The sequence below is a fragment of the Muscardinus avellanarius genome (assembly GCF_963383645.1).
Source record: "Muscardinus avellanarius genome assembly, chromosome: 10".
Classification (NCBI taxonomy): Eukaryota; Metazoa; Chordata; class Mammalia; order Rodentia; family Gliridae; genus Muscardinus; species Muscardinus avellanarius.
This window is the reverse complement of record NC_137796.1, coordinates 17,813,395-17,839,111: the sequence shown is the minus strand read 5'-3', so window position 1 is coordinate 17,839,111 and position 25,717 is coordinate 17,813,395. Positions and strand designations below refer to the sequence as shown.

Here is a 25,717-nt window from a genome sequence, read left to right as displayed (position 1 = left end):
GATTGGTTCCACTTGTTTTTTTAAGTACTGGGGATGGAACCCAGGGGCATTCTACCTCCAAGCTACACCCCCAGCCCTATTTTTTTATTCTTTATTTTGAAACAGGGTCTCACTGAGTTGCAAAGGGCTTCACTAATTAGTTGAGGCTGGCCTCAACCAGGATCTTCCTGTCTCAGCTACCCAAATGCTAGGATTACAAGTGTGAGCCACAATGCTCTATTTTTATTTTTATCTATCTATATATCTATATCTATTTATTTATTGAGATACTGGAGACGGATCCCAGGGGCATTGTACCTCCAAGCTACATCCCAGCCCTATTTTTTTTTTTTTTTTTTTGGTGGTACTGGGGTTCCTGGAAGCCCTTCTTCCTCCGGGCTACACTCCCAGACCTATTTTTATATTTTTGAAACAGGGTCTCTTACGCCAGCATGGCTGGCTTCGAACCTGCGCGATCCTCCTGTCTCCGCCTCCCAAGCGCGGGGATTACAAGCGTGCGCTACCACGCCCGGCTTTTTTTTTTTTTTTTTTTTTTTTTTTTTTTAGTCTTTTTATTTTTGAAACAGTCTCACTGAGTTTATAAAGGCCTCGCTAAGTAGCTGAGGCTGTCCTTGAACTGTGATCCTCCGGTCTCAGCCTCCCAAATGCTGGGATTTCAAGAGTGCACCACCATGCCCGGCTTCATTTTTATTTTGAAACAGGGTTTCACTAAATTGCAGAGAGCCTCACTAAGTTGCTGAGGCTGGCCTTGAATCTGCAATCCTCCTGTCTCAGCCTCCCAAATACTGGGATTCCAAGCAAGCTCCACCATGCCCAGTCTGTTTTTTAATTTTTGAACTAAGTCTCACTGAGTTGCAAAGGTTTGCCACAAACCTACAACCTTTTGTCTCAGCCTTACAAGTGCTGGTGTTACAGCCGTAACAAGCTGAAGATTTTTGTTATTTCCCAACTTCTTAAGTTAAAAATTATGAATCTAACCAGGCGTGGTGGCGCACACTTGTAATCCCCACGCTTGGGAGGCTGAGGCAGGAGGATCGCACGGGTTTGAAGCCAGCCTCAGCTACTTAGTGAGGCTCTCGGCTACTTAGACCCTGTTTCCAAATAAAGTATAAAATAGGTCTGGAAGCCAAGCCTGGAGGTAGAAAGCCTCTGGGTTCCACCCCCAGGACCACCAAAAAAGAAAAAGAAAAAAAGAAGAAAAGTTATAAATCTGCAGAGTAAGTGAAAATGAACACTGATTTTCTCTTTATTTAAATTTACCAATTTTTGACATTTGCCACAATTTTCTTTTCCAGTACTGGGGATGGAACCCAGGGGTATTCTACCTCCAAACTACACCCCCAGCCCTATCTTTATTCTTTATTTTGAAACAGGACCTCACTGAGTTGCAGAGGGCCTCACTAAATATTAGCGGGGGCTGACCATGAACCCCATGCTCTGGTCTCGGCCTCCTGAATGCTGGGATTCCAAGCGCGTGCCCCTGCACCCGCTGTCATCTGCCACATTTGCTGGTCTCTCCTGCCTGCCGCTCTGCCTCCTTTCATCTCTCTGCTTATGTGTTCACTCTGTTTTTCTCTGTACACATAGTTTTCTGCTAAATAATTTGAAAGTAAGTTGTAGAATCTGATAGTGTACTGTTACATGCCTCAACATATATCTCCTAAGAATAAAACAATCTTCAACATAAGCAAAATACCATTATCACATCTAAGAAAATTAACAGTAATTCCATAATGTTATCTTACATGTGGTTTAAAATAGGATTGCCTTGTATCCAAATGTCTTTAGTAGCTTTAATTCTCCCCAATCTAGGATCCAGTTGTTTTTTCTTTTTTGTTTTTGTGGCACTGGAGATTGAACCCAGGGCCATTCTACCTCTGAGCTTCACCTCCAACCCTGTTTTTGTTTTTTAATTAATTAATTTATTTATTTTTTATGTTTTATTTTTTTGGTGGTACTGGGGGTAGAACCCAGGGGCTTTTCTACCTCCAGGCTATATTCCCAGACCTATTTTATACTTTATTTGGGAACAGGGTCTCACTGAGTTGTTGAGAGCTTCACTCGGTAGCTGAGGCTGGCTTTGAACCTGTGCGATCCTCCTGTCTCAGCCTCCCAAGCGCTAGGATTATGAGCTAGCATGTGGTGCGCCACCACGCCCAGCTTAGTTATTTATTTATTTATTTAGTTATTAACCCTGTGTTACTTTGAAACAGGGTCTCACTTATTTGTGCGGGGCCTCAATAAGTCGCTGTGGCTGGCCCTGAACCTGCAGTCCTCCTCAGCCTCCCGAGGACTTGGGTCACAGGTGTGAGCTGCCGGCCCAGCTCCACTCAGGTTTCAGTGCTGGAGTTGACCTTTTTGTGTTTTGAAGTCACTTAGAAGACAGACGGAGATTCTGAGCATGTTGAAGCCGTGCCACGGGGCTCAGCAGAGCTCCTTCTCCGTATCCCTAGGTTAACCTTGGCTGGTGGCCAGGGGATCTTCCTTGCCATGAATACGACGCGTAGCTCAGCAGGTTGGAGAGCGCATGCGTGCTGCTCTGCCTGCCCTTGCCCCTCTCCTGAACCGCCCTGGAGCACCACTGCCCTTGGCCACATTGTGTCTCCCTCAGTCCAGCAGGGTTCTCATATCGGGCTACTGGCTTCTTTGATTTGAGGACTTTTTCTTTTATCTCTCCGGCCCCAGTAACCAGCTGTTGCTACACCATGTCTCTTTGCAAAGTGATATTTGGCCTGACTTTTAGCTCTTGGATCAGACACGGCGCTCTTGTCGCAGCTCTGTGACAGATGGCTCTCTCTTCCCCATTTCAGTGGCGGGACCACTGGATGCAATGTGTGTATTTCCTGCCACAAGAGGAGCCTGTGGAACGGGGTGCAGCCCTCTGCCTGGTGGCCCACCACGATGACTACTGCATATGGTACAGCCTTCAGAGGACCAGGTATGCCTGCGTCTTGTGGCGGTAAATACGGACAGGCCTTGGAAACTACAGTTGATATAAATTTCCCACAAACAGACCCACCCTGTAGAGGTGTGAGTGGGCAGATGGAGATCTGAACAGAATAAAAGAGGAACATTGGTTTGTGTCTGGATGTGTCAGCGCCCATTTGTGTGTACTCAGAAGGGGCTGTCTTGGGTTGCTAGACTCGTTTAGAACTGACACACACAAAAACCCCAGAGTCCGGGGGCCTTGGAACCACCCTGTCTACCCGAGAGCAGAGTCCAGACTCGTGCCCTGTGGAGACCTTGGAGGTGCCTCCCAGGCCCAGGTGAGGTCATGCTCATCACCTGTGTCTGTTCTTTTTCTGGTCTAGCCCTGAAGAAAATGGGAGACTCCCTCAAATGCGGCCCATCTGTGACTGCCAGGCTCACCTGCTCTGGAACCGGCCTCGATTTGGAGAGATCAACGATCAGGACAGAACTGATCAGTACGCCCGGGCCCTGAGGACCGTAGGTCCAGCCCCGTGGGTCCCAGGGGCCCTGTCATTCTGCTTAGGATTCAGTCTCTTGTTTTCTGTGTCTTGTCTATGGGCGGCTCCACCTGGCTCTGTCTGGGGCCGGCACTAGAAAACCAGAGAGCTTGTTCTGGACTTCTGCAGGACTGAGCTCTGCTCCCCTGAGCGCCACTGTGCCTTCCCCTCGGGCAGTCCTGCTGATGCCTGTGCCTTTGAGGTCGTCAGCTAATTGGTGTGAGCAAGCCTTGTGACTTCAGCCCCTCCTCCTCTTTCTCCTATTTTAATCTGTTGCTGCTTTGTAAATGTGTGTGTGTGGGGGGGGGGTACTGGGGGGTTGAACCCAGGGGCATTTGACCTCCAGGCTATACCCCAGCCCTATGTTTTTTAATTCTTTAGTTTGAAATAGGGTCTCACTAAGTTGTGGAGGGCTTCACTTAGTAGCTGAGGCTGGCTTCAAACCTGTGATCCTCCTGTCTTGGCCTCCCAAATACTGGGATTATAAGTGTGCACCACCATATCTGACTTGCTTTGTAAAATTTTCCTTTCTTTGTGTGTGTGGTACTGGGGATGGAACCTAGGGGCTTTCTACCTCTGGGCTATACTCCCAGACCTATTTTATGTTTTATTTGGAAACAGGGTCTCACTAAGTTGCTGAGAGCCTCACTAAGTAGCTGAGGCTGGCTTCGAACCTGCGTGATCCTCCTGCACGATTATAAGCGTGCACCACTACACCTGGCTTGTAAAATTTTCTAAAGTGTAAATCTAATTTTGAGGCTCCCTGGCCTGGACACCTTTGCTATCTGTTGCAGGAGACTCAGCTGGGAACCTCTGATGGGTGTAGAGAGAGTCTCTTGAGCCCCTTAGAGCTGTGGACCGAGTATGTGTGCACATGCATGCATCTTCCTGGGGAAGAAGGATCTGAGCTGTCCTCAGTTCCCCCCTGAGGAATCTGTGACCTATGAAGGCCTCTGCCTTTGGGGTTACTTGAGAACACCTGGGCCAGACAGGAAGAAGCGTGTCAACATGGATTGGAAGGAGGCTTCTGCACTTGGTGCAGCCCTTCAGCCAGGTGCTCTCGCTGGGCCCAGAGGGTCCAGATCTTTACTGGCTGTGGCGATGGTGGGCGGTGTGGCTCCTACACGGGCCCTGGAAGCAGGTGTGCGCACGGGGCCGGAGGATCCACCTGGCAGTGGGGAGGAAGAGATGAGACCCACTTTAATGACCAGAGTCGTGGTGAGTGGGCCTGGGAGGAGGAGAGCACTAGGGTCTCCTGACAGACTGAGGATGCCTGTGCTGGTCTGCTCTCCTCTCCACAGGTGCTGACAGCTGACAGCGTCTGCCTCTGTGTCAGCGACGGCAGCCTGCTCTCCATAATGGCACATCACCTCGGGGCCGGGCAGGTACTGGGCGTGAGCCTCCTGCTGGCTGCTTCCCTCTCTCTTTCTGTTGGTTCATCTCTCTTTTTTTGCTGGCTCTTCTCGTTCTCTTTTATTTCATTTATTTTTATTTCTTTTTTATTTAGTTTTGCTGTTTTTCTTCTGAGGATTGAACTCAAGGGCATTCTACCTCTGAGCTAGGCCCCAGCCCTATTTTATTTATTTTTTACTTTATTTATCTGTGGTACTGTGAGCCCTGGGGCATTCTACCTCCAAGCTGTGCCTCCAGCCCTATTTTATTCATTATTTTGAAACAGGGTCTCACGAAGTTGTGGACGGCCTCACTAAGTGTTGAGGCTGGCTGTGAACCTGGGATCCTCCTGTGTCAGCCTCCCTAGTACTGGGATTACAGGCATGCATCACTGTGCCCAGCTTGTTCTTATATTTTTAAGGTTGGCTCTTGAGTGGTTCTAATACACAATTCTATAATCAGAGCTCTTTGCAAGTGCAGCTGGTGTGTGGCTCATGCTTGGTTCAGGAGCTTAGGGATTGTCCTAAGCTATAGGCTAAAGCTACTGCCAAGTAGCTGTAGTTCAGGGTTCCAAGTCGCCACCTTGCCAGGGTCAGAATCTGCTATTCAGATAGGCCGGGTTGTTTATTGTTTAGGTAGTAACCTTTGCCTTAGAATGGTCTTGTCTTTTTTTTTTTTAGTGCTAAAACCCAGAGGCATTCTACCTCTGAGCTATACTCCCAGCCCTATTTTATTTTGAAACAGGGTCTCACTAAATTATAGAGGGCCTAAGTTGTTGAGGCAGGCTTCAAACCTACAGTCCTCCCATTTTAGCCTCCCAGGTCCTGGGATGAGGATGACAAACGTGCGCCATCACGCCCGGCTCTTGTCATGTTTTCACTTTTTTTTTCTTTTTTCTGCAGTACTGGGATGGAACCGAGGAGCATTCTACCTCCAAACCACACCTCCAGCCCTATTTTTTATTCCTTATTTTGAAACAGGGTCTCACTGAGTTACAGAGGGCCTCACTAAGTAGCTGAGGCTGTCCACAAATTCCAATCCTCCTGTCTCAGCCTCCCATGCGTGTGCCACCACGCTCAGCTTCGTGTTTTCATTTTGAATTTCTTTCTGCATTTTGAATTTCTGTTAGGTATCTATCTAATAACTCATAGCATGGTGTTCTCTTTAGGTCTTTACAGTCGAGAGTTCAGCAGCTTCCCATAACCTGATGAAGAAAGTAAGTGCTAATTGCTGCTGCTGGATAACTGGGGCGTCCCTTCCGGAGTCTGGGGTGGGTGTCTTTGCAGCAGCCTCAGTTCTGAAGAACTGGTAGAAGTAGCTACTGCAGTGTGGCTGTGGGTCCTGCCTAGAGAGCTGTCCTGCAAGGCTTCTAGGGCTGCCATGAAAATAGAAGCAAATGTTTATACTCTGCTTTGGTTTTTGTGGCCGAATAAATTTAGGCTTTTCTCCTCACTTCACATAAAAACTAAGAAAGCTAAAATCTTTGCAGCTATAGAACTGAATGACTCATTTCTAGGACACCAGTGCCCAGGGAGTCACTGCTCACAGCCTGAATAGAGATGGCATTTCCCTCCTGTCAGGGATGGATTTGGTTTTCTCTCCAAAGAGTAACCCATCTCCCTCAGAACTACAAGCCTGTGTGCCTGAAGAGAGATGTTTATTAGCCGGACTTGAAGATCAATTGTCCATCTGGGCATAGTGGTGCATGCCTATAATCCCAGTACTTGGGAGGCTGAGACAGGAGGATTGCAGGTTTAAAACCAGCCTCAGGAACTTAGTGAGACTCTCAGTAACTGAGCGAGACTCTGTTTAAAAGACAAAATATCTTCTAAAAAGGGCTGGGGGTGTAACTTGGAGATAGAAAGCTGGGTTTAGTCTCTAGTCCTCCCCCTCAAAGAGCAATGTTGGTTGGTGGTGTGGAATTTGCTCGTGGCCTCATCCTTCATCTGTAGGAGGCCCCTTGAGAGGAATTTCCACGGAGCCAATAAAAATGGTGCTGTGAAACTATTTGGCCAGAAAACTCAAAGCAGAGAAAGCAGTGTTGAAAGTGTGTGGTGGTTTTGTGGTGCCGGGGATAGAATCCAGGCTCTCAGCCTGCTAGGCCAGTGCTCTACCAGTGAGCTACCCCCACCTAGAGGTTTTCTTCTTCTGAACCAATCGATACTAGCATATAAAGATATATTGTTTTCTTTCCAAGATTTTCAAGGCTAACCACTTGGAAGACAAGATTAGTATCATCGAGAAACGGCCTGAGTTACTGACATCTACAGACTTGGGGGGTAAAAAGGTAAGAAGCAGAAGCCGCGGTCACACTGGATTCACCCTACTCTTCACCCTGCTCTCTGGGTCTCATGGTGTCCCCATGTACCTCACCAGCTATGACCTGGCCACTCTGAAGGGTGTCGAATCTGCACGATCCTCTTGTCTCCACCTCCCAAGTGTGGGGATTACAAGTGTGCGCCACCACGCCTGGCTTATATACTTTTATTTGGAAACAGAGTGTCTTAAGCCAGCGAGGCTGACTGAACCTGCGCAATCCTCCTGTCTCCGCCTCCCAAGCACTGGGATTACAAGCGTGAACCACCATGCCCGGCCTCATCTTTATATTCTCAAGGCGGCCTAGACCTGGCATGCTTATTTGTTGAGTGAGTGAGTGAGTGAGTGAGTGAGTGAGTGAGTGAGTGAATGAATGGCCTGTGAAGCTGGTGACCTGCCCTTCATTGTCAGCTAGCACTTTTGACACCTGGGTCCTACTCCCTGCTCTGGCTCCAGGTCTCCCTCCTCCTGGGTGAGCCCTTCTTCACAACCAGCCTGCTGCCGTGGCACAACCTGTACTTCTGGTACGTCCGGACCTCGGTGGACCAGCACCTCGGGCCTGGCGCTGTGGTGATGCCCCAGGCTGCCTCGCTGCACGCTATGGTGGTAGAGTTCAGGGTAGGCCACCCAGGGGGCTTTGCAAATGGCAAAGCAGGAGGGGTGGGGACCCTTTTTTTGCAGAGACCTTGGATGCAGATGGAACATATTTGGCCTTTGATGATTCGGGTCTTTCTTTGCGTATCAGTGCACCGCAGGGCTGAATAGAAGAAGCTTGCCATTTTAAAAAGCAGTAATTTGACATATGAAATGGAAATGGCTGTGTGTTGTCATTTTACAATTGTGGCTTATCAGAATAATTAAAAAATATAAATTAAGCGTTTCAGAAGACAAGCTGTGCAGCCTGCTCGGCTCTCATTAAGAGCTGAGGCTCCAGTTGTTAGAGCATTCTGAGATGGGGAGTCAGCTTCTTTATGCAAGAAGAAATTGAAAAGCTTCATTTTAATTTTCTCATCAAAGCAGAACCATAGTCACAAAGTCATTTTGGGAAAGGCATTTTTTATTAAAAGGATTTTGAAATGCTTTTAACCTGGAATGAATTGCATTTGATATTTCTTTTATAAGAAAAATGCTATCTCTATCTCTTGGTGGCTTGGTGGCTCCATCACTTAATTTCTGGGCATTTCTTCTGTGTTATTTACCTGATCAGATCCATGTGAATTCTGGTTCTCATGGCCAAAGAGGAGCTGTAGAGAATGTTTGTTCCAAGGCATGTGTCCCGGGAGGCAAGGAAGGCAGATGGACTGGTCAGTGTGCCTCGGGGCCTTTTCCTCTCCATCACCTTCACAGTCTGCTTCCGGACACTTAGACTTGGTGATTTATAGACATCCCACCCCCAAAAAAACCAAAAAGGCTGCTAGGGATGATCTGGACAGGAAGCCCAGGAGCTCTGCTTGTCGCCTTAAAGGGAAGGATGCGGTGTTGAGTCAGTTTGCAGATTCCCTCTCCAGCTGTTAGACCACCCTGACTCTGGCTCTGCATCCCTTGAGGCTCTGTCCCAGCGTGCAGGGCCGGTAAGATAGGCCTCTGGTTTTTCTGTCCCCTTGACCCTTGTTCTGTCTGTGGCCCTGGTGGTTGTAGACAGGACTGTCCTCTTCTCACAGGACCTGTGGCGGATCCGGAGCCCCTGTGGTGACTGCGAAGGCTTCGACGTGCACATCATGGACGACATGATCAAGGTAGTGGGGCTGCGGCTCTCAGCTCTGGCTCACCCACCTTTCCACAGGGCCACCAGCCTCGGGCAGCCCTGGCAGCGTGCAGAGAGCTGCTCTTGTTGCAGCAGTGAGGCCAGGGCTGCCGTTTACTTGGTCCCCTGTGCGCATTAGGCTGCAGATCATCATGTGGTAGCGGGCCTCATCTCAGCCTGTGTGTAAGCCCTGCATCTGAGGGTCCAGCTAGCAGCTCCACTCCTGCGGAAGCCTGTTTGCTACTGGGACAGTCTTTGTGCAAGGCAGATTGGTACCTTGTGTGGCATTTTCAATTGGGGGAATTCTTTTAGGGGAGAGTGCTGGAACGTGGGGGGATATGCGAGGAGGTCTGCGGGGCTGCTTATGTAGTAGGTGTTGGCAGTGCCTGGAATGCCCAACAGCAGTGGGTGACCACTGGGTCTGTTCCCCAGACTCAGGGCAGTTGTGACAGCAGTACTGGTATTTGGTCTGTGAGGACTGAGCTGAAGAGAGTTGTGACATGTGACATGTCTGCACATCCACAAGAAAACGGCAGGGCATGGGTCTGGTTTTGATTTAAAAAATTCACTTAGCTGGGCGTGGTGGCGCACGCTAGTAATCCTCGAGCTTGGGAGGTTTAGACAGGAGGATTGCACAGGTTCAAAGCCAGCCTCCACTGGCTTAAGAGACCCTGTTTCCAAATAAAAAATATAAAATAGGTCTGGGAGTGTAGCCCGGAGGTAGAAGGCCCCTGGGTTCCATCCCCAGTACCACCAAAAAAAAAATATTCACTTACAAGCCGGGCATGGTGGCGCACGCTAGTAATCCCAGCATTCGAGAGGCTGAGACTGGAGGATCGCGATTTGTGGACAGCCTCAGCCACTACTTCACAACTCAGTGAGACACGATTTCAAAAATAAAAAGACTAGCTGGATGTGGTGGCGCACGCTGTAATTCCCGTGCTTGGGAAGCTGAGACAGGAGGATCGCACAGGTTCGAAGCCAGCCTCAGCTACTTAGTGAGGCTCTCAGCAACTTAGTGAGACCCTGTTTCCAAATAAAATATAAAATAGGTCTGGGAGTATAGCCCGGAGGTAGAAAGCCTCCTGGGTTTCACTCCCAGTACCACCAAAATGATAAATAAATAAATAATAAAAATAAAAAGACTAAAAAATAGGGCTGGGGTGTAGCTCAGAGGTACAGTGCCCTTGGGTTTCATCCCCAGTACTGCAAAAAAAAAAAAAAAAAAAAAAGGAAGAAAGTGAGGGTTGGGAAAGCAAAGTGCCTACCCATGTGACTGCAGTTTCTCTGAGGGGCCCTGGCCATGGTGCTGAGGGTCACCCTGCATGAATTCTGGAGAGCCCTTTGATCCTGCCTGCGGCTCCTCTCTACAGACCCCAAACCCCCTTCTCCTTTCAGTGCGCCCTGGATTTCCAGGAAAGCAAGGAGGCAGAGCCTCACCCGCTCTGGGAGTACCCGTGCCGTAGCCTCTCCGAGCCCCAGCGGCTGCTGACCTTTGACTTCCGGCAGCCCATTCCCCAGCAGCCTGTCTGTGTCGAGGGCTCCATGGAGCTGAGCCGGTGAGTGGAGGATCTGAGGGGATGAGGGTGAAGGACGTGGGGCGCTGCTTTCCCTCCAAGAGTTACTGTCCCCTTGGCGAAGCCCAGCTGGCCTGAGAAAGACTCACTGTAGCACAGGACAGCGCCTGTCTCATCCTTGCCCTTCCCTCAGGGCATGTGGGAGGAGGGGGAGTTAGAGTGGATCACAGCTGCAGTAGACGGGAGCTTGGTTACTCTCGTTACCCTGGACCACGTTCCTGAACTCTGCTGGGATTAGAGTAGGTGAGGACGGCAGGGACTCCTTGCTGCTAGGCCCCCCAGCTCCTGTTCTTCACAGACGAATGCCTCCACCTAACTAGTGAGGCCATGAGCCCAGAGCCCTGTGGCTCTGTGTGCTGGGTGGCGGCAGCACACTGGGGGCCGGTGCCATCGCCGGCCTGGATGGCCGTCCAGCACTTTGCGCTCTGCCCTGGCCCTTAGCCTGGGGGCGCTCTGCGGCGGCTACTGAGTGCGTGGCCAGGCTGCGAGGGGACGTGGGTTCTGAGCTGTGGCTGCTCTAGCTCAGCCTTTCATGTGTGTCCTTTGGTCAGGCAGGGTGTGGGGTGTTAGGCACTCCCGCCTAGGCAGGATGGGGCAGCCGAGGCCAAAGATTGGAGGGGAGCCCAGCCCATGCCCACTCATCTCCATGTGATTGTCTCTTTGGCCAACATGCCCAGGCCGGGAAGGAGCCATGGGGCCGTCCTGTGGATGGAGTACCACCTGACAGCAGACAGCATGGTCAGCACTGGCCTGCTGGGGCCTGTGGAAGACAAGGTAGGGCCGTGTGCTCGGGCTGAGTTGTGCCGACGCCACGCGGCGCCCCTTTGTGCTTGGGTATTTCTGTCCTGTGCTCTTCAGAATGCATAACTCCTCAGTGGCCCTGGGTCACCTGGCCCAAAGCAGCTTCTCCCCACTGCGGGCTGCCTGGGCTGGGAACTGCTGGGAAGGTGGCCCCAGGGCCAGGGACCCTCATGGTCCTCTTGCTGTGCCTTCTACAGGGGGACTGTTGCTGGAACCCACACTGCAAGCAGGCCGTGTACTTCCTCAACCCCACACTGGATCCCAGAGTGCCGCTGGGCAGCCCTCAGACAGTCAGCTATGCTGTGCAGTTTCTCCCCCACAGCGGAGACGTCACCATGGAATTTAGGCTCGTAGACACCCCAGGACCCTCGCTTGTTGAGAAATAAAGTGGCCCTGAGGCTGTGGGCGCTGCATGGTTGTGGCTCTCTGGGGAAGGAAGGCTGAAGGCACTCCTTCTTCCAGGCACTGCTCAGCCTCGGCGCAGAGGGGACGTCTTCCGTTTCTCATCTCTGCACTGCTGGCTCCTAGCCTAGGTGTGGCTGCGGTGTGCATCAGTGACCGCCGTGGAGCCACTGAGACCTCACAGAGGCCTGCTGTGAGTCTGAGGCTCCAGACGCAGGGACCTCTCATAAGGGAGGAGGTGTAAGGACTCTGCTGCTGGTGGACCTGCCTAGCTGGCTGCTTTCTGGGAGCTTCTGAGTCCCTAGGGCTTGAAGACCCTGAGAGGACTGGGTCAGGCTCTTTCCCCGTGGGCATCACCTCAGTGCACACCAGCAGGCGGCCTGCTGTGTCTAAGACCTTGACACCAGGCTGCTGTCCAGAGGCCAAGGAAGAGGCAGGTTCTCAGAAGTAGGGAGATAGGAGATGTTGCGGATCACGCCAGGGACCACGCCTCGACCCCATTTCTCCACACACACAAGATGCTCTTTGCTGTTTACTTCCCAGTTCCCAGAGGAAATGAGGGTACCCAGCAAGAGAACCCAGATAACCCAGGATCCTAAAAGTGCAACCTCTGTAGTCATCCCCCGTGATCCCCAGGCTGCCCTGCCCCGAGGTCAGGAGCCAGCAGGGCCTGCCCCAGCTTGTCACTCAAATAAGTAGGAAACAGTTTCGAGCCTCACAGTTTTATTTTCTCCTCATTCTCCATCCTTCCTTTCAGCACCATAAAGGAAAAATCCACCTCTCTTCAAAATATTTTATCATGTGTAAAGATTGTTTTTCTTCTAGGGAAGAATCGTCTGGATATATATTTGATAATGTTTTTACCAAAACCTTAGGTGTCTTACCATATAAAACCCCTAATGTCCCATGAGGATACAATACAGAAAAAAATACAGAAATTAAAAAAGTTTTTTTTTTCCTTTTTTAAAACAGTATTTCTAAATCTCAGCAAGTTAATACAATAGTTAAAAAGCATCAAGGTTAATAGTCATACTTAAAACTCAGGGTGGTTTTGGACAAATGAAAACGAACATTCCCTTTCTGAACCGCTCCCACCTACCTTGAGGTGGGCCCAGGGCAGACAGAACCTTGTTTTGGGATCTAGGTGATCCCTATGACCACCCCTCCCAGGCCTTAGATGCCACAGATTCTGAGATTCCAACAATGTTTCATTTCTTTTTAAAAAATTAAAAAAGGAAGAACCTGGCTATACCCAGGCCTCGGGGTCCACAGGCACACCACCGTGAGCTAGGTGGCGGTGGTCGTGGCCTCGTGCTGAGGGAAGCTGGGAGGCAGGATGTCCCTCCTGGACATCAGGACCTGGCTAGGCAGAGGCGACCTTGCAGCAGAAGATGGTGAGGCACGGGGCGGTATGACTTGCCTAAGGCCGCCCTGCTGGTGGGGAGAGGCCTGTGCCCTAGCTCCACATGGCCCTTGCCCTCAGGGACAGAAGCTGCTGGGGTCAGGTCTAGGGACCCTGACCTTGGCCAGTTCCTGTATGCACAGCAGCAGAGGTCCAGAGGTTGGGCTGCCCAGTTGATCCCTGTGGGCATGAGGAGCCCTGGCTGCCCCCAGGATGGGGGCCTTCTGCTCTACAGCCTTGCCAGGGCCAGGGAGGCCAGGTCCTTGCCAGAGAGCAGCCCCTTCCTGGCTTTGGGGTGGGGCAGATCTGGAAGGTTCAGGCAGAAGTGTCCCTGTGGGCACACATCCTAGTGCCAGGCTGCCCGGGCTCTGCAGGGCCCCTTCCCGGCACTCGGCCTGGCATCTGGCTGGCTGTGTGCCCCCTCTTGGTCCCTCTTGCTCTCGGTGGGTGACAAGGCACAGCTTCAGTGCACCAGCACCAGGCAGTCCAGACAGTAGGGTCCTGGCGTTCCCCCAGCCTCACCAGGCAAAGCTGTCTCTGAGCCAGGCCGGATACAAGGTGAGGCTGCTTCAAGGAGACCAGTGGGAGTTGCCAAACACAGTCCCTCAAGCTGAAGCTGGCGCCTGGGAGAAGACGGACGCCTTCCTGCGCAGGGGCAGCAGCCTGCTGTCTAGAGGAGGCCAGAGGCAGTGCGCTGCGGGCCTGAGCAGCTGCAGGTCTCCTCGGGCCCTGGGGCAGGTGGGCTGTGGACGGCCTGGGGCTGGCTCTGGTCACAGTGGTGTCTGTGCGTGGATGCCAGCCAGTGTAGCCTCAACCTGACAAGCAGTGGCCATTGGCCTGGCCACCCCGGCCTGCACAGCAGCGAGGCGCGGGCTGCTTGCCACACCTTGGTCTCCTGCCTCGGCCAGGGTGCCCCCCTCGCCACGGCCAGGCTAGCTGTTGAGGATGGGCCTGGGAGGCCAGAGCTGCAGCCCAGCTTGGGGGCAGGAAGGCAGTTCCTGAGCTCGGCCGCACATGGGTGGGGCATGTCCCCAGGGAAGGATTGGTCCCAAATCTGAGAGGCGTCCAAAGGGGAGCAAGAGACTTGGCAGAAAGAAGACATGTTGGCTTGGATAGGAGAGAAGAAGCTACAAATTTGTCTTTTTCAAAATCAGGACCCCCCACCCACCCCTTTATGCTGAGTCCCCTTCCTATAAAAAGTGATGCCCTCTTCTAGGATTTCTGCTTATGGCTCCATGGCCCAGACCTGAGCCTCCTAGAGGGGCCGCCAGGTGGCCGGAGCCAGCTGGACCCTGGTGCATCTGGGCTGGGAAGGGACCCTGTCTCAGGAAGAGCAAAGTTTTACTTAGCAACGTGCAGACCCTTTAAAGTGAAGGGTGATTTTGTTTTTTAACTTTTTTTTTTTTTCTTTTTAAAATGTAATCGCCCTTGAATGCAAGACCCTGGGAAGAGCCCTGGGCTGGCGAGTAAGAACACAGCCCTCGGTCCCTGCGGTGCGCCGCCTGGGCTGGAGGCGGAGGGCTGGCGGCCATGCCCAGGAAGTGCTTCTTTGGCTGGTTCTGATTGTGTTTGGAGTTTGGCCTTGGGTGAGGCCCGAGCAAGGGGTCTGGGTGGCTACGGCGTGGCACGAGGCATGCGGGCGGCGTGCATGCGAGGGTGCGGGCATGCGAGACAACAGTGGCAGCAGACAAAAGTAACGGACCCTGGACGAAGCTTGAGAAGAGATACAAAGAGTACGTAAACCCGGTCCTCGGACTAACCCTCGGGTTACAAACTAGGTTGTGCTGTAGATCTGTAGAAAATCACGTTTGGAAAGAATGGCACTAGTTAGGCAGCCGGGGTGCCCGGGCCAGCCTAGGTCCTCTGTCCGCAAGAGAGGGCCCGGAGGCAGAGCAGTGCTGCTTCCAGGCTCCCTGGGGACCGGCCGGGGCTCCTCCAGCACTGGGCGCTCGATGGAGGGGACAGGCCCAGGGATGTGCTGCGGCTCAGAGGGCGGGCAGAGGCCCCGCCGCTCCGGTTGCTGGCAGCATGGCTGGTCTACGCCTCCTCCTCCCCTGCAGACACCATCAGCCGCATGGCCACTGGAAGGTGGTCGGTCAGGCCGGACAGCTGGGTGATAAAACTGAATTCTTCCACCTCCTGGATTGAGCGGGGAGGAAAGAATCATTCTGATTAGACCCAAAGAGCATCCTGCAAAGAAAAGGGCTGGAGGGAGGGGTGGCAAGCGGGGGGGGGGTCCTGCATGTGGGGCCTCTGGGCTGGGGTTGTGCAGACAGATGAGACTGGGAGCTGCTGGTGGCCTAAAGGTGTGGGCGAGAATGGCTCTCATTTAAGAAGAGCGTGGATGGGTAGGCTGGCAGCGGGCCTTGGTGTTGTGAAGGGCTGCGGGCTGGTCCCCAGACTCACGGCCTTCCAGTCGGGGCACAGCCCCTCCTCGGCAAGCAGCATGTAGTCGATGCGCCGCCCGTTGCCCTTCAGCAGGTCCTTGCGCCCCTTCTGGCCGCCCGGGCTCTTGCTGGCGGGGAAAGCCAGGTACTCCCTGCGGCCTTCCTCGCTCTCCAGGACCCTGTTCATGCAGATAGGCAAGGTGAGCCCCCCTCCCGCCGGGCCTTGCGTCCCAAGGTGAGGGGGTAGGTCAGGCCAAACCTCCTGGCGTCCCAAGGTAAGGGGGTAGGTCAGGCCAAAACTCCCGGCTGGAGCTCGCCTCCCCCATGGCTCTGTGAGGACCTGGGCTGAAGGGAACGAGTCAGGGCCTGCGAGACTCTGGCTGAGCAGGGCTCTCCAGGGTCGGTCATAGTTGTCCCCTGTCTACTCGAGCTGGCTAGCCCTTGCGGACACTTTCTGAATCTGGACACTGCTGTAGCCAGGCTGGAGACAAACCACCCTCACCCTCTCTCCAGAGGGGCTTCTGCTCTGGCCAGCTTGGGAAGTTGCACTTGGCCACGAGTCTCAGGGACTTGTCTTTCCTGGAAGGCCCTGGTCCCCACCCATCACCGATCCTGCCTGGCAGGGGCCCGGGGAGCCTGGAAAACACCCAGGCCCCAGCAGAGGACTCTTCTGTGGATCTGTCACAAACCAGTGGTATGACCCCGCTATGTTGGGGGACCATTCAGGGTCTGATAGGGAAGGCAGGCCCGTGGGCAGGACTCGTTAACAGCTCAATTTGGGGTCTTCTGGCCCCTTCCTGGCAGCTCTGCCCTGAGACAGCAAGGTACCAGTCTCCTTCCTGAGGCTTTTCCCTGGAGCTGAGCACCCCTGGGCAGGTGGCTTGGGCTCCTCCCGGACTCCCTGTTGCAGAGGGCGGGCTCAGGCCCAGGTCTGGGGCAGCAGACGCTGCCCAGGCCGCCAGATGCCCAGGACAGACTGAGAAGGCACCCGGAGAGGCCAGGCCAGCAAATGAGTTTCTATAAAGTTTCTATCAGCCTTAAAATAAATACACTAATGCCATTCAGAACGTTGTTACGGCTCAAAGATATAATCCATTACTGTCCTTTGCCTTTGATAATTAATTCCAGTATCAATGATCTGAGAGCTACTGATAGTCATTTTTTAAATCATGTCATAAAAAGATAATTTTCTCGGCATAGGATGCTTCAAATTTAGTCTATAATCTAATTAATTGGCTCAAATTAGTTGCTAGGAGCCACCAGCGTGGCTCTGCAGACTTGGGCTGTGAATTACAAATCAGTCCTGCTGTTGGCCTCTCAAAGCGTCCTTTCTGGCAGCCTTGTTGGGCTTAAGATTGAAGCTTGGCTGGGACGGAACCGTCTCTACTTTGAGAATGATCTGCTGTGTTCTCTGCTATTTGTGTTTCTTATTTGCCTAATTGATGCTACAAACTGCTGACTCTCTTCCACAGAACCACACCCAGTCGCTCTGCTACTGGGCTGCCTGCGGCCTGGCCCTGCAAAGTTTTGGCTCCTTTTCCGGCACCGACAGGGCCCCAAGGCAGGCTGGGCTTGGAGCATGCGCCTGGACTGCATGGGCACTTACTTTTGCAGATTGTCAGGGGTGCACACATCCTCATCATAGAGGCCGTTTGTGTCCAGCAAGGTACCTGGGATGAGGACGAGAGTGGTCACTGTTCACTGCAGGCAGGACCTAGCCAGCCTCTGGGAGGTGGCCTCTGGGGTGGGGCAGGCGGGCCAGCAGACCGAGGCCCGTGCCCAGCGGAGGGGCCGGGCGGGGAGCCCGGTGGTCTCTCCTCGGGAAGCCCGCAGGGAGCCCAGCTCACCGATGGCCCACGGCTTCTCCTCCCCGGGTCCCAGGCGACAGGGGTCCTTGTAGCGTGTAAACAGGGAGTGCTGCTGTTCCAGCTTGTCATCTGTGCAGGAGGAACGGAGAACAAGGCTGTGGGGCTGTGGTCCTGGCACTGACCCCTACTCCGTGCCGCCAGTCCCTTCCTTTAGGGAGCTGCCTCTGCTGGGATCTGTGGTCTCCTGGGGGCCCTGGGGTTCACCAGGTTGGTTTCTGTGTCCTTGATAATGCCCGGACACACTCTGGACATCAGCTTCCCTCTGAGGACAGTGGTCATTGTCCCTCTTGGGCTGCAGGGCACAGTGACCCTGAGGCCTTCCCAGATCTTGTGCAGTCACTCCTGGGTGGCTGGCCACCCCCGCTGGGACTCCCGCCCTCTTCACCGCCCTGGGGAAGGAGTGGACCCACAAGGCCCAGAGTGCCACCTGTCTGGGCAGGGGCCTTTCTGTGACCTGGGGAGAGAAGGGCCTACATGGGCCTGACTGGGGGGATTGCCCCTCCGGACAGCCTGGGTGAGAGCTGGCTCTCCTCGGCCACCGAGGGCCACACCCCAGCTCAGCGTTGTGGCCTCCCTTGGGGGCTGTGGCTGGCCCAGCAAGCATGGAGTCAGTAGGGCTCCACAGGCCAAGAAGGCTCAGAGCTACTCCAACCCCCAGGGGATCCTCATAGGATTAATTTTTGTGTGTGTGTGTGTGTGTGTGTGTTGGGGGGGTACTGGGGATACCTCCAAGCTACACCCCCAGCCCCTATTTGGGGGGTTTCACTGAGTCGTAAGGGGCCTCACTAAGTAGCTGATGCTATCTGTGAACCACGATCCTCCGATCCACCCATCTCAGCCTCCCAAATGCTCAGCTCCCACGCCTGGCTTCCAGCCTCCCTTGATACAGATCGGTTTTGAGGGCATACTGCTTTGAATTTCCAGCAAGGGGCCTTAGCTTTCAAGGTAGAGCGTGGGCTCTTCTGGAGTTTCTAGAGGGCAGAGACATCATAATCTTGCTAAAATTTCCCACCCACGTTCGAAGGAGGAGCAGGAAGGTTCTTGGAGCTGCCTAAGCCAAGTCTGGCTGTGACCGGAGCAGCAGCCCTGGGGGAGGAGCAGGACCTCACCAGAGGAGCAGTTGTCAAAGTTCAGGTCTCCACAGATGACGTCAAACGCCACCAGCTCCTCGGGGTTGGCTGCGCTGGACGAGGAGGTAGATTTTCGGAAATCAGCCAGCCAGTCCTGAAGCAGGTCCAGCTGCTCACACCGGATGGCACTGTCCTCTGCAAGGCAGATGGGGACCCCACGATGAAGTTCACGCAGGACCCAGCCAAGCCCCAGGCCCCGACCCACCCCAGGAAACCGTGGCCGGCGACCTACCTTGCGGGGCCTGCAGGTGTGTGCAGGTGATGTACCCAACAATTCTTTGGTCCTGAGGTGTGCTTCCCACCTGCACCTGGAGGGGGGCGAGGTGTCAGTGCTGCCACCGACCGGCCCGGCATTGCTCCAAGGGCCAGGAACGCTGGCCACGTCCTCCAGTCCTCTGGGGCAAGCCCCGCTTGAGGCTGGCCTCAAGTTCTGGCTGAACTCTGGGCGGGTAAGAAGGGACATGTCTTGCTTCTAGGAGTATTTGGCCAGGTGTAGGAGACAGAGGCTTAAAGAAAACAGCCTGCAGAGTCACACGGCCAGTGGCGACTACGCCACGCATCATGGGGGCGATGCCCCAGTCCCTGACCACACCATTCGCCATTCCTTGTCTGCTCGGGTCTGGTGGCGCTTCCCCGTCCCTCAGCTGCACCCCAGGCCTAGTCTCACCCTGGTGCTCCTCCCTCTGAGCCGCCCTGCCGCCCTCTGGTGCCCTGCCTCTGCCTCTGGCTGCATGGCAAGTTGCTGCGTCTGCTTCGTGGGCCATGGGGCGCTGAGGCGGCCTGGTCCTGGGCGAGCGCTCTGGCCGTGCTCCCAGGGTCTGGCGTTGCTTCAGTTCTGGGCCTGGGGCCTGGGCTGCTGCCCCCTCCTCGTGGCTTTGCACACCTTCAACCTCCCCTCACTTGGACCTCTGTCCTCCCCTCCCTGCCACCTCCTTCAGGAAGGACAGAGCCTCTGGGAGTGGCATGGGGCAGATGCCACTCCATCCACCTGCCCAGCCTGCAGATGCCCCCACAGGCTGTCTCCAAATGCTGGCTTAATAAAAATGGGCATCTGCGAGCATGGTGGCGCATGCTTGTAATCCCAGCATCTGGGAGGCGGAGACCAGAGGATCACGGTTCGCGAACAGCCTCAGCTACTTAGCGAGGCCCTTCGAAACTCAGTGAGACCCTGTTTAAAAAATAAAAAAAAGACTAAAAAAGTAGGGCTGGGAGTGTAGCTCGGAGGTAGGATGCCCCTGTGTTCCATCCCTGGCACTGCAAAAATAATAAATTAATAATAAATAGTAAAAATGGGCAACCCAATCGTAGGTCATGAAGACAACTCAAAACAGCCCCAGCCCAGCTGGCAACCCCCAACACAAGATTGCTCCCTTGTCAGTGCTGTGGTGGGGGCAGGGAGAAGCCACCCCCCACCCAAGGGCTCTCTCGGGCCCTCTGGCCATGGTGGAGCTGCGGGAGGCAACTTAGGAAGGGTCTGTTGCCAAGCTGCTCCCCAGAGGCCATCAGGGCGCCTGTCCCTCCCTCTCTCGGCCCATCTTCCCTCTCATGTCCCGGCCACCCTCCTCTCCAAGCTTTGCCAGACCATTCCAATACCCTGAATGAATTGTTCATGATGATGAGAGCCCAGGCCCAGGAACTCTGGAGGACAAGCGCCTGCCGCAGTGGGGGGGGGGGGGGCTGAGGGTTTTGCACCGCAGACCACCTGCTCTGGAGCCCAGGCAGCGCTCACCTTTCCCTTTGCTGCTGAAGCAGGGTGGGCATTCTTCTGCCCAAGTAGGACTTGCAGCTTCCTACAGCTCCTCACCGTCTCCCGGCCCTCGCCTACCTTCCCTCTGCAGCCACAGGGCGAGTGTCTTGCTACTTGATTCTACTTGATGGCAGGCTCAACAGTCTGGACTCGGTGCTCATTCTAAACTCACATGATCACCATTCGCTTCTTGCCCATGCACCAGTTCCAAATGCACAGCACCCCTGCCCCAGGAAGGGCTCTGAAACCACTGGCCATCAGTGATCCCACGGTGAAAGCCAAGGCTCTGCCCGCAGTGCTCAGGAAGGGCACCTGAGGGCGCTATTGCCCCTTTGTTCCTCAGGGAACAGTTTCCCCCTAGGCTCAGATTCAGGCTGTGAGCCCTTAGGCAGAGCACCTCCTCACCCTAACAGGACGTTGACACTAAATGTCCATCGTTCTTACAGACGGATACTCTGAGGCCCAGAGGAGTTATGTTGTGGGTCACAGACTCAGATGGGCAGGACGGGCTCGGATCAGGTCTGCTGGCTGCCACGCACTGCTCTTCCCGGCTTTCTGAGTTTTTTTTTTTTTTTTTCCTGCGCTTTTTACCAACCATCCATTTGTAGGCTGTAACGAACCAGCCTCTCCCCGCTCAGCATTTAGTGTGACCTGTCCTGTGCTGAGTTCTGGGACCAGAGACGCAGCACAGAAAGGCGTCAGGCTCTTTCCTGCTGCTGGGGAGAACCAGCGTGCGCCCAGCAGGCCAGGACAACGAAGCCGCCTCCCGCACACCCCGCCTCGCCCTCTCAATGCGTGTGTGATTACACCAGGCCCCACTTTATTATTTGCTGGGATTTATTGATTCCCGACTCATGTCCTCGGGAGCCGCAGAGCTTTGTGTTTCTCTTGCAAAAACAAACAATCACACAGAGAGGTTGTGCCTCTTTGGTCCTGGTGGGCAGAGACTGTCAACAGACGAGGGGCCCAGAGTCAGGCAGAGGGGAAGCCAGAAAGGCCAGTGCCTTCCTTCAGAGTCAGATTTCCCCGAAAGATCTGGAGTACAGGAAGAAGCCGGTGGGCACAGCCGACCAGGGCAGGAGGTGGAGGAGGTGGGGAAGGTGGGGAAGGCTGGCAGCCCCTCTCCACTGAATCCGAGCCTCGGAAGCCACACTGATTTCACTCCTACATGGTGGGAAGACGCTCAAGCTCTAGCCCGACAGAGGCACAGAGGTGTGCCAGGGTCCTCCGTGTGCCAGCTCTGTTCTTTTTTTTTTTTTTTTTTGGTGGTACTGGGGTTCCTGGAAGCTCTGGGCTACACTCCCAGACCTATTTTTTATATTTTTGAAACAGGGTCTCTTAAGCCAGCATGGCTGGCCTCGATCCTCCTGCCTCTGCCTCCCAAGTGCGGGGATTACAAGCGTGCGCCACCACGCCCGGCTTTTTTTTTTTTTTTTTTTTTTCTGGTACTGGGGATGGAACCCCCTTCTACCTCCGGACTACACTCCCAGACCTATTTTATATTTTATTTGGAAACAGGGTCTTTTAAACCAGAGAAGCTGGTTTCGAATCTGTGCAATCCTGTCTCTGCTTCCCAAGCGCGGGGATTACAGGCGTGCGCCACCACGCCCGGCGTCACAGCCCTATTCTTGAGGGTAATGTCTTTGTGTGTGTGTGTGTGTGTGGTACTGAGGATTGAGCGCAGGGGTATATACCTTCGAGTTACACCCCCAGTCCTATTTTATTTTAATTTTGATACAGGGTCTCACTAGGTTGATGAAGAGTCTCACTATTGGCCGAGGCCATCCTTGAATCTATGATCCTCCCTTCTCAGCCTCCCAAGTTCTAGGATTACAGGCATGCACCACCATACCCGGCCTGAGGAAAATGTCTGATAGGACCATTCAGACCACAGGGAGAAAGGTCCATGAAGGGAGAGTCTGCTTGTGCTGGGTGGGATGGAGACCTGCAGATCTGGGTGTGGAAGCCTAGGGGGGAGGGACGGGCCCACTGGAAGGCTGAGCTCCCCTGAGACAGTGGAGAAAAGACTCAGACCCGGGAAGAGGTGGGCCAGACCACTGCAACCACAGAGGAATGGAGTCTGAGTCAAGTCAGGGTGGTGGCTTCAGAGACAGAGAGTGAAATAAGGCACCTGGGACACCTGGGGCGGGCACGGTGGCGGCTGAAGTGGCCCCTCTGGCTCCGGGATGCTGGAGCCCAGGAGACAGCAGCCCCAGGGCAGGCGCTACACTTGGTTCAGGAGTGAATGGGGCGTCCAGGAGGCACGGGGCTGGGACCCGCAGAAACCTGGGGATCCAGGGCGGCTGGGAGGGAGCAGGACGGCCCCGCCTCCAGCCCTGGCCCCAACCCGGTTGCGGCAACTGTGTGAAACCTGCAGGCTGGTGCTGAGGTGTCAAGGTGTGGGAAGAAGTTGTAAACCTGGCTTTATGTGGAATATCTTGATTTTTAGATATTAGCCAATTTGAAAAAAAGTTTTAATGGCATAGACCAAATTAAACATATTTGCAGGCCAGTTTGAGGCCCAGGAGGTAGGAGGAGACAAAAAGTACATTCAGGATCCAGCCGCAGAGGAGGGGCTGTCTAGGGCATCTGCTGTGACCTTGGTGGGAACAGTGGTCTGGGTGGCTTGGGGGAGGGCGGGAGGGGGCTGGACCGGCCTTGGCAGCAGTGGGCTTGGGGGAGGGTGGGCCTCTGGCCTGGGAGCCATCTGTCATGGGGCCGGGGTGAGAGGGCCACCCTCCTTCCCCAGCCTGACAACATTTCACTTTTCTTCCCCCAGAAAGCCCCGGTGGCTGCTGAGACAAAAATATACCAAGAGAACAGAACACCAACGAACCATATGCCAGGATAGGAAGGTTGGAGCTATTTGTCAGAGGCCTTGATTCAATTTCAGCATCTTTGGCTGTGAATGAAGAACTGGGGACCCCAGCACTAGCCTGGCAGAGCCACACAAGAGGCAGCAAGACCCTGGAGTGGGGGGCTGGGCCAGCGGGCCTGTGGGGACAATCTGCCCTCACCCCTGCAGGCACTGAGCACACCTGTGTTTTCCTGCACTGTGGCCTTGGGACAGGAACTGGGAAGCCCGGGTCCTTCCTCCTGAGCATCTGCTTTGTGACGTCTCACCTTAAAGGGAGAGAACCCACACCCACGGCATCTGCTGCCTCTGGGGGCAGGAAGCCCCATTCTCCACCAGCTGGCCAAAGGATGCTTTAGAACACTCTGGAAGCACCAATGGCGGCTTTTGGATAGAGAACAAAAAGTCGACACGCTGAACATCGCAGGCTCAGTGGAAGATAATGCGTAATGACCAAATTACCATGGTCCAAAAGCTCCCCCAATTGCATCCAAATTAGCAGAAATAATTATGATTCACTTTAATTAGTGACTGCGGAAGCAAAGCCACGGGCTGGTGGGCAGAGAGCCTGGCATGGCGGCTGCTGGCGGCCAGGAGGGAGGACCGTCCAGGCCCGTGAGGCCGGTGGCCTCCGCGGGCTGGGTGTGGTCCCTGGCCCCAGGACCTGCTGATGGTCCCTCTGCCTCCTGTGAACAAGGGAGTGGAGCGGGCCACCGCCTCCTCTTCGTCCCCTGGTCACTACCATCACCACCGTGGCCGCTGTCACCACACACACCGGAGGAGCAGAGGCTCTGAGCTCCTCCCAGGCTGCTGCGGGGTGCTGCCTCGCCCCCACTCGTTTCACAGACAGGGCAATGGCTGCAACTGGAGGAACTGGCCCATCGCCCAGCAAGGTCGGCCTGAGCCTTGCGCTCCTCTGTATTTCCCTGCACCTCGGCTGGGGGCCCTCTGGCTCCCACGGAAACCCTGCGCACCTCCCCTTCAGCCCCAGAGGGAGCGAGGCTGGGGCCTCCTACCTTGAGAAACAGAGCTCCCTTAGAGGCCAGGGCATCGAAGCCACGCCCGTTGGGGTAACAGTGATAGGCCACGTCCATGACGGGGTAGCGGCTGGCAAAGAAGAGGCCGCTGTTGAGACACTTGAAGCTGCAGCAGCCGCGGCAGCCGTAGACCCCGACGTCGTACAAGATGTACTCGAAGTAGCCGTGCAGCTGGTCTTTCAACTTGGCGGCCGCCCGCTTGTCGAACACCTCCTGCAGGCACAGGAAGTCCAGGTTGGCCGGGAAGAAGGCCGAGATCTCGTGGTCGAAGGCCTCGTCCGGGTGCCGCCTCCTGCGGGCGGCCGCCTTCTTCACCACCGAGGCTTTGTACAGGAGCTTGCTGTTGGCGCCCGGCTCCCCGCCGCCGCCGCCATCTGGCCCGCCTCGCGCCTTCACCAGGGACTCCCTGGAGGCCGAGGGGCTGCCCAGGCTCCCCGAGTCCCCATCACGCTGAGTGTGGTTGGGAGTCTGGCCCCTGGGGCCCCCGCCGGCCCCGTTCCTGGCTTGGCTCCCCGCCACAGGGTCATCGGCTTCTGGTGGCCGGCCTCCTTCCTCGCCACCGATGCGCACAATGCAGGCGTCCTCCAGGCTGCTGCCATCGGCAGGGTCCCCAGAGGCCGGGCCGTTGGCAGCCTCCTCACCGGGGTGACGGCCGCCGTCACCCTTGTATTCCACAGAAGATGTCCTCTTAATGCTCCCGGGGATGGCCCGGGCCCCGGCTTCGCCGCCCTGCGGCGACACCAGGCTGCTGAAGCTGGCCGCACTGATGGAGGTGTTGGTGGGTGAGTCGATGTAGATTTTGATCTGGGGCCGGGCCGCCCCATTACGGATCCTCTGGCCGATCTCTTTGGCCCGCGCCTGGGTGTTGAAGACGTTGTTGAGCCTGGCGAGCGAGTCGGGGAGGAGGCAGAGGTTGGCGGTGGCGAAGCAGAAGCTTTTGCCGGCGCCCGTGCCCTTCCATTCGCTGAGCAGGGCCGTCCCACCGGCCAGGCTCTTGTCTTCCAGCCGGGAATAGGTGTAGGGCCGGCGGGTGGACTGCAGCGGCGACCAGAAGAGGAAGCCGAGGAAGGCGAAGGGCAGCGCGGCCACGAGGAGGGCCAGGTAGACGGGCGTGAAGAGGACAGTGCAGAGCAGCTGCAGGCAGCACGGGTCGTCCGCCCGCTGGCGCTTCTCGTAGGTGGTGGGGAGGAAGGAAGCCAGCAGCCGGTCCAGTAGCCAGTAGCATGGGAAGATGAGGGCCCAGGACACGGCGTGCAGGGCGGACAGACAGCTCGTGGGAAAGGGGGTCGTGTACAAAACCATCGCAGCTCCCTGGGCGCCGCAGCCGGCCCTACTACATGGTGTCCCTGGCAGCCGCGGCGCTTTCCTGGACAGGCGAGTTGGAGGGCGGTTGGAGGAGGGCTCACCTCCTGGTGGGGTTTGACTGAAGAGGCTCAGTGGCAAGTGTGAGCCAGCTGGTCATCACTCACCTCCGTGGGCCATGCCAGGACACCAGGGCCTGCGCAACCTGCAGAGACAGAAAGCGAGGGGGCTTTATCAGTGTTTGGGAGCAGGGCTGTTCTGAGGGCCGGGCTAGAGCCAGCAGCTCACACC

The 25,717-nt window shown here is 55.0% G+C and overlaps 2 protein-coding genes across 2 annotated transcripts in view; one reads left to right on the top strand and one right to left on the bottom strand.

Annotated features, from left to right (window-relative positions):
• Positions 1-14,351, top strand: part of PRMT7 (protein arginine methyltransferase 7) — a gene marked incomplete at both ends in the record, with an annotated part of 39,542 nt that extends 25,191 nt beyond the window's left edge. The window contains 13 exons of the mRNA XM_080703484.1: positions 2,811-2,938; positions 3,312-3,447; positions 4,769-4,852; positions 6,028-6,075; positions 7,057-7,146; positions 7,632-7,793; positions 8,837-8,911; positions 10,318-10,478; positions 11,174-11,270; positions 11,495-11,671; positions 13,618-13,839; positions 14,010-14,119; positions 14,318-14,351. Coding sequence (XP_080559610.1) covers positions 2,811-2,938; positions 3,312-3,447; positions 4,769-4,852; positions 6,028-6,075; positions 7,057-7,146; positions 7,632-7,793; positions 8,837-8,911; positions 10,318-10,478; positions 11,174-11,270; positions 11,495-11,671; positions 13,618-13,839; positions 14,010-14,119; positions 14,318-14,351 — 1,524 coding nt within the window. The remainder of the gene's footprint in view (positions 1-2,810; positions 2,939-3,311; positions 3,448-4,768; positions 4,853-6,027; positions 6,076-7,056; positions 7,147-7,631; positions 7,794-8,836; positions 8,912-10,317; positions 10,479-11,173; positions 11,271-11,494; positions 11,672-13,617; positions 13,840-14,009; positions 14,120-14,317) is intronic.
• Positions 14,352-15,138: 787 nt separating this feature from the next.
• Positions 15,139-25,426, bottom strand: SMPD3 (sphingomyelin phosphodiesterase 3; the record flags this gene model as incomplete). The annotated part of the gene is made up of 7 exons (XM_080704542.1): positions 15,139-15,240; positions 15,508-15,667; positions 17,095-17,158; positions 17,336-17,425; positions 18,466-18,621; positions 18,719-18,794; positions 24,104-25,426. The coding sequence occupies 7 exons, from the start codon at positions 25,424-25,426 to the stop codon at positions 15,139-15,141; spliced, it is 1,971 nt and encodes a 656-aa protein (XP_080560668.1).
• Between the last annotated feature and the right edge of the window lie 291 nt (positions 25,427-25,717).